The sequence below is a fragment of the Aquarana catesbeiana genome, linkage group LG12 (assembly GCF_042186555.1).
Source record: "Aquarana catesbeiana isolate 2022-GZ linkage group LG12, ASM4218655v1, whole genome shotgun sequence".
Taxonomy (NCBI): domain Eukaryota; kingdom Metazoa; phylum Chordata; class Amphibia; order Anura; family Ranidae; genus Aquarana; species Aquarana catesbeiana.
This window is the reverse complement of record NC_133335.1, coordinates 226,017,213-226,029,541: the sequence shown is the minus strand read 5'-3', so window position 1 is coordinate 226,029,541 and position 12,329 is coordinate 226,017,213. Positions and strand designations below refer to the sequence as shown.

At 47.6% G+C, this 12,329-nt stretch overlaps 1 protein-coding gene across 1 annotated transcript; it reads right to left on the bottom strand.

The window, feature by feature from the left end:
- Positions 1-1,061: 1,061 nt before the first annotated feature.
- TOB1 (transducer of ERBB2, 1) lies at positions 1,062-11,823 on the bottom strand. The gene is made up of 2 exons (XM_073606805.1): positions 11,711-11,823; positions 1,062-2,214 (listed from the first exon to the last, which is right to left on the bottom strand). The coding sequence occupies exon 2, from the start codon at positions 2,138-2,140 to the stop codon at positions 1,169-1,171; it is 972 nt and encodes a 323-aa protein (XP_073462906.1). The 5' UTR covers positions 2,141-2,214; positions 11,711-11,823; the 3' UTR covers positions 1,062-1,168.
- Between the last annotated feature and the right edge of the window lie 506 nt (positions 11,824-12,329).

The following is a 12,329-nucleotide window of genomic DNA, read 5'->3' as shown; positions in this document are numbered from 1 at the left end:
AGTCACTTGTAAAGCCCAGTTTTACTAGTCCGACATCCAATAGATCTTTGGTTAGGTGAATTCATTTTTTTTTTCTGGCCTGCATTCTGATCCTTAAATAAACTTTCATTTTATAAAGAGTAAATCAGCAGTTTTATTGAGTTGCCTTTCTATGCTATTAATCCTGAATAGAGTGCTGATGCGCCGGTCTGTAGATGATGAATGGGAAGCCGAATCCACCCGGCACACTGCAGCAGCAAGTTCCATTGTGTCACCTGGACCCTTCCTGCATCAACACAAACAAAACCTAGAAAGGGTGACAACTTGTTTCTGCAAAAAAAAAAAAGTTCACCCCTTTCATCCAGTAAAATTACATATAACTGCCCCCAAAATCAAGACAAACACTGCATTTGTTTTTTTATTTAAAATAATTTTAATACAAACTAAATATAAACTATTTCAGTTCTTAACATGTAAGACACTGACTTAATATACTTTAACTTTATCAAGTATTGCACAATTTAGATACAAAAATTACAGTTACATATCTCCATCTTTTATATAGCAAAAAATCTTAATTTTTGTAACAGAAAATACAACTCTTGAAATTACAAGTATCCCTCTATAATTAAAGTACAGTGAGGAATAAAATCGATCATTTTTTATTTTTTTTGAACAGCTTAATGTCTCAAAGACTTTTCAGTTTCAAAATATAAGAAAAAAAAAAAAAAAAAAGCTGCTGAAGGAATCACAGATTCGTAAAAATCTTGAAATGTGTCAATGTAAATATATTATATAGAAAAACTTACAAAGTTGGAAAGTCATTTCCCCTTTTTTTTAATACATTATACAATGTAATATTTTTTTTCACTCCTAACGCAGGTGAAACGGGATATCCCGACCTTCGAAAGCAAAAAAAAAAAAAAAAAAAAAAAACACAAATATTTTCCATTTTTAGAAAAAAAACTCAATGCCTATAAAAAAAAATTAGCTTCTAAATACTGTACCAGGCAATATTCCTTAAAAGTGTAGTGAACACAATATAAGCTTGCACTTAGTCTGGGGGGGGGGGGGGGGGGGGGGGGGGGGAAAATAGTATGTGCTTCTGCAACCAACTTGAATGTATGAGGGCTACAAGCTGAGGAAAAAGGACCGCGCAGCTTGTACAATACTTTGGATAAATAAGAGTTTAGTTCGCCATAACCGGCTGGAATTGCTGATTAGAATACTGCACGTTGCCGAGGCTGAAGTTCAAGCCGTCCACTAGCGATTTCTCGTTGAGACCGCCGTACGCCGCAAACATGTCGAAGGCATTGCTGTAAGGAAAGGGGCCAAGGCCTAGTGCATTATCGTTAGGGCAGTTCATGCCAAATCTTCCTTGATCTGGCATTTCAGGGAACATAAACTCCTTGGCGTTCGGAGAAAGGGCAGAGGTATTCTGCTGGAGGTTTGTAAGGCCGAGGCCATACAGCGAGTGCATGGAGGACGACAACGCGTTCTGCTTTAACAAGTTGTTGACGGTGAAGCCGAACTGCGTGGGAGAGGACCGTGCAATCTTATTGCGGGCGTTCATCTTCATTTTGGTGGAACCGAACTTGGTGGCAGCAAAAGTGGCAGTCGTAAACGTTAAAGGTTGAGAGACCCTGGGCATGAACGTCGGGCTTACAGCGGCAGAGTCACCGAACGGAGGCGAGGGCGAGCTGGATACTGGAGAGGACTGGTCGATGATCGGCATGAACACCTGGGCCTCGGGGTTAAAACTGTTCTTGATTTCCTTGTCAAGTTCCGATCCGTTCTCGCTGTTGTCGTCGACATAAAGTACTTTGATCTGTCCCTTCTCTCCGATCTGATAGGACACCTCAGAGGGATCGATCCACACGTTGAGGTCATGAGGAAGGTTTCTACGTACGTCCTCAATGTCCAGACCGCTTTCGTTGGCGGCCTGCTCTATGACAGGCTCTACCTTCTCACCGACGTGGATGCACCTGTAGCCAGACCCCTTGTACGGCTTGTCAGGGTACCAATGGCCTTCATATTTCTTCTTTAGAAGTCTATCAAGCTCCTCCCCGAAGATGTTGACTCGTCGCCTGGGCAGTTTGTTATACAGATACGAGATGATAAAATTCAGAGCTACCTGAATTTCAAGCTGCATATCTGTCATAAATCTCTCTCGGTGAGTGCGGGAGGATGTTTGTCAGGCAGGTAGAGGGTAAAGCACTTAGAAGTCTGTTTTTTCTGCAATAATGAAAAAAAAAAAAAAAAAATGGTTAGAAAGGAAAATCTTATCTCACCAACACCAGAAAAGTACATGAGAAAGCTGCATAACCCAATTGAGTTCCCCAAACTTTGCCTTCCTGGTGAAGGCCTCTCCAAACAATGTGACAGGACCAGTTTTTTTTTTTTAATCACTGCAAGGCCAGAGCATGAAAAACAAATGACTGGGAACCAAGTCAACACCGCCAGATGCACTGGGAGGTTTCACTGTCTGCAGGTAAATATTTTCCTGAGTACGCACAACATCTCAGAAGGCAAAACTGACCCAACCGGGCAGAGTCCACCCTCCCCCCACCTGTAATTTACAGTCCGGTCATGACTGAAGAATATTGCAGTCTAAATGGAGTCTGTCAAGATCAAAATGAGGATGATTGCTAAAGCAGAACTTCACTCAACGTGGACTAATTTTAATACTCATGCTGCTAGCACTTGTAAATAGATCTTTTTTTAACATTTATTCAGTTACTTCCTGGTTTCTTGCCTAGGAAAATTATGTCATACATCCCAGGAGTCTTCAAGAGGGGAGGAGGTGCTTTCCCTGCGCTAAGGGCGCCTGCCTGCGTGCCTAAGATGCTTTTTTAAATGTGTGCAAACAAACAAAAAAAAAAACAAAAACAAACTCTGGCTGTGAAAAGGGTTAAAAGACAAGTAAACTTTTGGGAACATGTTCTACCTGTAAGCTTGGCAACTCCTAACTTTTAGCTGGCTCCTAGATTCAAAGCAAATTTGTCAGGCCCTGCTATAATAAAGTCACACTTGAAAACACTGAACACTTCCAAAAACACAGAATTAATGCGGGTCAAGCGTTTCTGGCCATAAGCTGCTCTCAAACGCACTTGATTTTTTTTTTTTTTTTTCAACCTATAAAAACTCTTCTCCTCAAATATACCTGCAAGTGTCCAAATGTGCATGGACACACAGGCCAACAGAGTTGCTTCTACAGGCTGAGCTGGTACAAGCAGTATTTTATGCCCAGTTTGCTGCTCTAGAGCCACCCAGATAACTGAGCCGAAAGGTTACCAGCTTTAATGAAGAACTTTTCCCTCAAATCAACAGCAGGTTGGATAGAAATCAACGATTTAAAAAATTAAAAAAAGGGATTTGATTTTTATCAATTTTCATAAAATGCTGTTGGGAGTAAAAACCTATTTAAGACACATTTAGTTTATTCAGCATGAAATGGCGCTTCATTATGTTGCATGAGGTTGTATATTCTGCAGTATTTACAATTTTGGAAAACTCATTCAATGAATCCAAGCCGAGATGACATGCACTGCATTGATGCATTCACGCAATTGTCACAGTAACCATGAGATAAAACAAAGTTCAGGAATATTCCTTTATCTCATTGTTTTGCAAATCTATGTGCACTACAAACTGTATGACTAGGTTCTCATATATCACCGTTTTACTAACCTGACCGCTTATACTAAATAAAAAAAAAATATTCATTTTGTTTGAAATTATTAAAAGATTCCAACTACCAGCAAGAATGAGTCCTTGCATTTAAAGAGCACCTGTCATTTCAGATCCATCATTGCAGCGCCTGTTACCAGGCGTCCACTCACCTGCTGCCGCAACGTCCCTCACCTTGTCAGTGCCGTATCCCCAGCCATCCCATTAAAGTAAATGGGACCATCGGTGAGTCAACAGCACGTCAGAGGAGGAGGAGCCGCTACAGGACAGACATGACAGCTGCTCTTTTTACATCTCTTTAGTTACTTCCTGGTTTCTGGCCTAAGCAAATTATGTCTTAAGCCTCGTACACACGATCGGACTTTATACAAGCTTTCCTGTGGATTTCTGTACAAAGGGCGTTGGCTGTGAAATTGTTAAGCATACACACGGCAGGACTTTTTAGGCAACAAACACGATCGTAATGACGTTTCAACGTACTGACAACACTTCAAAAGAGGACGTTCAATTATTCGGCGCCACCCTTTGGTCAACTTCTGTATTGGCGTTTGATCTTTTGCATTGGTTCTGAGCATGCGTGTTTGTACTTTGTACTAAAGTCCGATGGTTTTGTGCGCACACGATCGGACTTGGCGATGTCAGACTTTTGTTGCCGCCAAGTTTGTCTGTTCGCACAGCCAACATTTGTCAGATGAAAAACGAAAAAGTTTGTCCGATGGAGCGTACACGGTCAGATGTTGCCTTAAAACAGCCAATTTGCATGTTTGTTGTCAAAAAGTCCGATCGAGTGTATGGAACTTTACACCCCAGGAGTCTTCAGGAGGGACGTTTGCTGAGCACATCCAACTGCCTGCATGCCTGAAGGGGAGATGAATTCCAGAAAGTAAATTCTGCAAGTCATCTGCCCTTGAAGAAGAAGAAGAAGAAGAAGAAGAAGTCCAACCTGATTTTTTAGGCTGGGGTTCTCCTAAGGGTCACAGGAGTGCAATTGATTCTCCGCTGACGTCACTGCAATCAGTCGAGGCAGCGCATCATCCCGACTTCTGAAGTCTGGATCCACCAGCTGCCTTAACTGAAGGCAGTCTCAGCGAGCCGCTGAGATGGCCGTTCCCTGCCCCCTCCACAGCTAATCACTCCAGTGAGCATGGAGGAGCACAGCAGGAGAGCTGCTGATTGACAGTCAGCAGCGCTCAGGGAGAAAAACGAGCCATCGGTGATGTTTGGTGGCTCGGTTCTCAGTGTAGAGACACCGGGGGACAGCTGCAGCATTGAACTGATGCTGCATCCACTTAGGCAAGTATGAAACTCAAAACAAAACCCACACTTCACTTTTAAGAAGGCCACAGCCAGAAATGCTAGGGGGGGGGGCATTTTTCAAAGATTCCTTGGCAAAATAAAACATGGACACAGATGGGGTGAGTTTGCTTGCTGAAGAAAAATGTATTTTTGGTTTGTGGTGCAGTAGGTCCACTTTAACCTCTTGAACTGCCTGAGGGTTTGCAAAAGTACCTTGGTAGACAAGAGGTTAAAGCAAACCTCCAATCCAACCCAAGTACGTTATCTGGTTCTCTTGCCGATACTGCTACCAAAAGTGATGACCAGCAAATCCAGCTCTGCAGTCTATGCACTTAATGCTGGTGCTCCCTCCAGAAGTGATGACCAGCAAGTACCCTCCCCCACCCCACACCCCCCATGAACAGACAACCAGTCATGACCTTCCGGTGGAGTCCTGTGAAGCCCAAGATGACCCTGCTGCTAAAAAGCCAAAATGAAGAGTACATGTTTCACAGGCAACAATGATGAAACCGCAGTGATGGTGAACCTTGGGACCCCAGATGTTTTGAAACTACATTTCCCATGAAGCTCCACTATACTGCAGAGTGCATGATCATGGGAAATGTAGTTCCAAAACATCTGGGGTGCCAAGGTTCACCATCACTGCCATAGAGGAACCTTCCTCCTGTAAACCCAGCCAGGTGACCCCAGATGTGTGGTTTAAAGTTTTTTTTTTTACCTTAACCACTTAAGGACCAACCCTTTTTCTGACATTTGTTTACAAGCTAACAGGAGCCAATGGCTACGCTGCTATCAATCTATCCAATCAGGACACAAGACACCAGCTAGTGCATAGAATGTATTAAGGTGAAAAACCATTACAGTTTACAACCCCCTTTAAAGCAAAAAAAAAAAAAAAAAAAAAAAAAAAAAAAAATTTTGAGCCCTTAAAGTCTGGATGGCTGAAGCAACATTTGACGTCGCTCAAGTCCTCCAAGGGCATAGTTTTTCACCTTAATGCATTCTAGGGATTAAAGCGGAGTTCATCATTTGTTTATTAAAAGACAGCAGCAAAAAAAAAAAAAAACAGCATGTAGCTGCTGACTTAATAAGCACTCACCTGTCCACGGTCCAGCGGTGTACTCACTGCACCTGTGCTCTCCCTGTGTCCCTCGGCAGCGCCGGCATCTTCACTGTGGGCACCCCGCTGTCAAAGCTTGCGGCTTCACAGCCAGGTGCCCACTGTGAATGCGTGAGTGGCCCTGTGCTCTGACTGGCCCCAAAGTGTCCCAGAAGACTTCGGGAGGGAGAGCTCGTGCTTCCGGTCGCCTGGGCAACCATAGCGGAAGTGGGTACAGGTACCTGTCAAATTCAGGTACCTGCTCCCCCCAAAAGATCCATTTCACAAACAGGTTCAGGGAGGTGGCCTTAAAGTGGATGTTCCACTTTTGGGTGGAACTCTGCTTTAAGGTGAAAAACATGTGCTGAAGCTTCCCCCCCCCCCCCCCCCCTTTTTTTTTTTTAACCTGAACCGATCCAGCAAGGTGCATGAGCGCAGCAGCTCCAGCTCCTCATTGGAGAGATTGATAGCAGCAGGAACCATTGGCTCCTGCTGCCATCAATCAAGAACTGCGATTATGGAATCGGGGGGTGCGGCCAAGTCCTGCTGTCTGTCAATGGATGCAGCTATGGGACTCAGGAGCGAGCCTGCACGAGTGCCCCCATGGAAAGTGGCTTTCTGTGGGGGCCTGATGAATAGGAAGGGCCTGGAGCGCCAGCGGGGGACCGCAGAAGAGAATCAGAGCTGCTTAGTGCAAAACCATTGCACAGATCAGATAAGTATAGGCAAGTTTGTAAGTTTGTGTAAAAAAAAAAAAAAAACACACGTTTACAATCACTTTAATGCATTCTGGTAAACATTTGGTGTGCAGCTTCCCCCAGTCAAATATCAATCCAGTGGCTCACTGGACATGGAGGCATTGGCTACTGCTGCTGTCAGTCACAGCCAGTGAGCAGAGAGGGGCTGAGCTACAGTCTATGGACAGCGTGGCTCGGCATCAAGCCCACATGGGTGACCTGACACAGCCTGCCATGGGGGCACTCAGTGGGGGTAGGGGGGCAGTTCCGGCAGGAGACCCAAGAGGAGATCGGGGCTGCTCAGAGCAGGCAAGTATAACAGGTTTGCCATTTAAAAGAAAAAAAAAAAATTAAGTTTACAGTCACTAATAAGAAAGGGGGGGCCTGGAGTTCAGCTTATACAGGCTGGCACTGAGTGGTAGCCACACATTCCCTTGGCCTGCAGAGAGGCACACAGGGCGATGCCATGACTGACAACTTCACAGCACAGAGTCAATGTTTGTATATTGAGGTTCCCGGGAGGTAAAAGGGGAAAAAAAAAAAAAAAAAAAAAAAAAAAAAAAACAGGATGCACAGGCACTTCGCTCACCGCCCTTCACTGGTTCAAGCAGCTCAAACAGTACACAGACACCACACACGTGACAGGTTAACTTTAAGTTTACTCCCAGTCTATCCTGGACTCCATGACCCTTCCCCCCCATACTGTAATGTAATCTTCCGAGTTGCTGTAAACGACCTTTAAACATTTGCTGGATCAGCAAGGGTGGGGTGGAGAACACGGATCAGGACACAGCCAAAAGGTATTTATTAAAACGTCACGGCAAACACATTAAACAGCCTGGGACACACCCCTGAAGGTTTAAAGGAGGTTATGGAAGACCTCAGGAAAAGATGGGACATCCTGATCCCCCCCCCCCCCCCCCCCACCACAATCCGGGGTTCCCAGGAACAGCAGAGAGACTCAGCCGGAATCACAGATTAGAAGTTGTAGCAGCAAACAAACTTTGTTAAATCCTGAGGAAGAACCTTTAACCCACAGATGTGGTAGAACTACAAGTCCCAGCATCCCCCCCCCCCCCTCCCCACATAGGGTTAGCCTCATCTAGGGCTACGTCATGTTGACAGGAATGGAAGTTGCAACATGCTGAAATCACGGGGTTAAAAATACCCGACAACCAACATAAGCTGTCCGTCATGCAGCCTATAAATACACAGGACTATAGACGGTACAGACAGCCGTCCCCGGATCATACATCTGCTGGAAGCTCAAGGGGGGGTGGGGGGGGGGGGTTAACAGCACATATGGCACAGCACGGGGCATGCAGTTCAGGGGGGTGCATATAGGATGTGGAGCATCGCATGCTCGGACATGAAGTTCAGCCAAGTTCAGCGCATATGGCACAACTCATGGAATGTTTAGTCCAGAAGCACTTGGTGGGTGCATATAACAAAGCACAGGACATGCTGGGCAGTTCAGACACTTGGGGGGGGGGGCATATGGCACAACTCACGGAATGCTGAGTAGTCCAGAATCACTTGGGGGTGCATATGACAGAGCACAGGGTAGGCTGGGCAGTTGAAACATTTGGGGGGGTGCATATGGCACGGCACATGTTGGGTAGTTTAGCCCACTTGGGGTGCATCTGGCACAGCACGTTGAGCAGTTCAGACACTTGGGGAGTGCATATGGCACAACAGGACATGCTTGGGGGGTGCAGATGGTATGCCACAGGGCATGCTAGGTAATTCAGACACTTGGGGGGTGCATATGAAATGGAACAGGGCATGCTGGGACATGAGTACACACTATAGGGGGGGTGATACAGCACAGGGCAAGCTGGGACATGTAGTTCACACACAAAGGGCAAGCTGGGACATGTAGTTCACACACAAAGGGCAAGCTGCACACATCACTTCGCCCACAAGAACAGCCCAGGAGATGGTATGCCCTTTCAGAAAAGGGTCAGGAAACCCCTCCACTCAGTGCCCCTCCCCCCACGCAGATCAATGTTCGCACCATGTGTCACCCGCTGATGCCACACAGAGACCAGGACGATGACGTCAAGAGAGGATCACATATGTCAGTGACATGTCACACCTGCACGCACACACAGCAGATGGGGGGCGGGGGGGAAGACACAAACAAGAGTGAAACACCCAAATGTTGCACAGCCCATATACAAACACATCAAATCAAATCCATCAACACAAGACAAATGTGAAATTAAAAAACAAAAAAAAACAACAACAACAAACGTTGAATAGAAATCTGAGACCTTCCTGGACAAATATCTCCCTCCTACAAGTGCGCCCTCTCTCTATATATAGAGGGAAGTGCGGGACATGATGGTCGCACCTGCCTGGCCCTCTTCTCAGTCCACCAGACCCGTAGTCATTACAGAGGACTGCATTCCTTGCTGATGTCAACCCCCCCCCCCCCCCCCCCACAATGCACTATTTTTCTGTGCAAACTTATTTTGTATGTAGCCATGTTCGCTCATTAAACATGCAGGCTCCTCCCCAAGCAAAGCTACCGGCCCTTACAGCTCCTCTCAGCACAAGTCTATCAATCTGCTCAGAGTTGATAAAGGCTTCGCTCACACCAGTCTGCATTGCAAAAAACACGTTTTACCAGGACGTTCACCCAGTGTGGAAAACCACAGGTCACCCCACACACAGTGTGAATGAGCCCCAAGAACTGTCAATGTCAGCAGTCATTCAACAAACAGCCACCAGAGATGTGGACGTCTGTAAGTAGTGAGGGGGAGGGGGGGGGGGGGGTGAATGTGGAAGAGCAAAGCATGTAAACTGCTCCACATGACTCCACTACACAAACCCCCCGGGGGACCGCTCAAGGCAGAAAGACGTAGCAGTGAAGATTCACGAATGGTGTGAGGGTCAATTTGAACCCCAGATTGTAGCAAAGAACTGGCAGTTTAAATCCGGGGGGGCCCATGACTACCATTTAGACATGGAGTTGGGCCATAAATAGTACGGGGGGGATAAGTTACCTACAGCTAAACCCATGCAGTTTAGACACAGAAGGTGCTCTGGGATTGGGTGGGTCGGCCACGAGCGTGGTTCAGACACAGAAGCTGGGCTAAAGGCAGTCTTGACTGGTACAGGGGGCATCTGCATAGAACGCCACAGGAGTGGGGGGACATGTTGGCTATTCCCATGTGGTTTAGATAGAAGATGGGCTGAAGGCGACCACGTGGTTTAGACATGGGACTTTGGGGGGGGGGGGGCAAGCACGATTGCACAATTTAAACACACATGGGGGAGTGGGACTCTGGTTGCAGCCACAACCATGTATTTCAGACGGGGGGGGGGGTTCAGGCCAGCCATAACTACACAGTTTAGACATGAGGGGATTAGGGGGGTTGACAAGACAATGATGCACTTTATACAAGAGGGGTGCAGCCAATGGCATGCTGATGGGTGGGTGTAATGACTAGTCTATACATCATGGAGGCGGTTGGATTGGGAGCACTCCCGGTCGCGCGGTCTGGACACAGTGAGGTTGGGAGGGCAGCAATGCCCACGCAGTTTGGACACGGGGTATTGGTGGGTGGTCATAACACTGTGGTTTAGACACTGAGGGGCGGGCCTGGAGTTGCCACTTTGGGTGGGGGGAACCAAGGGATGTGCGGTTTAGACATGGGAGTTGGGTGAGGGGGCAGTCAGGACCATGCCATTTTGCAGGGGGGGGGGGGGGGGGGGGGGGGTGGCTTACAAGATAGGATAAGATGGAGGAGTCTACATGGATCTGTGCGGAGGGGAGTGAATTTAAAGGCCACCAAGACTCCACAGACAGGACAGCCAAACCATGGATTCCAGGACTATGGTCAGGACACCAGAGCCTTCCAGGACCATACAGGAGGGCCCCCCCCGGTAAGGTCTTGGCAGAACAGATGATCCTGTACGGAGCTCGTGGGTCTGGCTGGTTTTATATTGTAAAGTGCGGCGCACATTGATGGCATTATATATAAATTGTCGATTATTATAAGTCTGCTGGACATATACAGTGAAAAACCTAACCAATCACTGGAGCACTAGAGGACCAGAGCCTACCCACCAGTAATGTAAATGAGATCACCCAAGTCCACCCACAATGCTGGGCACAGCTGTGATAGGAGAAGCTCAGGGCGGCCATTGCTGACCTGTGCGGGTGACACCAGACCTTCCTCTAAGAAGGAACCCCAACCTACCCTCCCCATACCAGGCCTAAACCAGGAATCCGGCATCACCATGAGTCCCCCCCCCCCCCAATGGTAACTCCAGCATTTCTTATGACAGGTACACTTTAACACCACAGGGAACCAATGAGAAAGGTCTGTACACATCACGTGACAATGACAGGGGGAAGTGTAACTCCCACAAGTGTTCTTCCAAGAGCCAATCCCTTTCCTCCCCACTTTTTAGCCCCTCCCCTTCAGCCCACCTGGTCCTGAAAACACTAATTCAATGGACAGCACACTGGGCGGAGGTATTCCTCAGGTGAGCTCCCTCCCCAAGGGCACAACACCCCGCCCACACTTGTCTCACGGAGGGGACTCTCCCGTGAAAAAGGGGGAGATGGGCGTGGCTCAGCAGGGGTAGGCGGAGCTCTATAAATAGGGGAAAGGGGGCGGATCTGGGAAGCTGAGGGGGGAAAGGGGGCGGGGCACCCCTGGTAGTGACCTACGAAACGGACAGCTGGCTGTCCCCCCTCCCCCACCGACTCCCCTATAACAATTCACTAAGTGGGGGGTGAGGTCACCACATACTACGGACGGCAGCACTTCCATGCGTACCGCTCCTATCGGTGTCCCTGAGGTGGCGTGTCAGTCCTCTATGTACCCCTAACCCCGCTCTCCCTTCACACAGCAACCGGCCCAGACCACTAAATCCCCAGCCCGACTCTTACCTCCTCCGTCCCCCTCTCAGCGCTGCTGGAGCTCTCGCTGTCCGGACTGTCACCCACGGCCCTATATATCACCTCCCGCCCCTCCCATCACACGGGGGAGGAGCTGGCCAATCAGCGCCTACAAAGAGGAAAATTTCGGCGCTCCATTGGTCGCCAACTTGTCCGTCAGAGGAGAGGCGTCGCCCTGCCAGAGAGAACGACGAAGTGGGGTTGGTGGAAAGCACAGCCCAGTAGCGTCGCCTGTTGTTGGGAGGGTGAGAGCCGATTGGACGGACGTCATGCCAGTCGGGGTGGGAGGGGCGAGCGATAATTATAGGAGATCTGACAGCTGCAGGGGGCGTGTTCTGATTCTGCTGACGTCACGAGAGCTGGAGTACAGCGGCCATAACCAGACTACAAAGTGAATACAATGTTCTGAAAGAGATCCCCGATCTGTATACGTCATCAGAACACATATACACCAACCATTCTGTATACGTCATCACAACACATAGACACCATTCTATATACAATGTCATCACACCACATATACACCTATCTGTATACAATGTTATCATAATATATATATATACCGATCTGTATACAATGTTATCATAATATATATATACCGATCTGTATA

What these genes read in the sequence shown, in the direction of transcription:
- TOB1 (XM_073606805.1), bottom strand. Translation starts at nt 2,140, where the DNA reads ATGACAGATATGCAGCTTGAAATTCAGGTAGCTCTGAATTTTATCATC.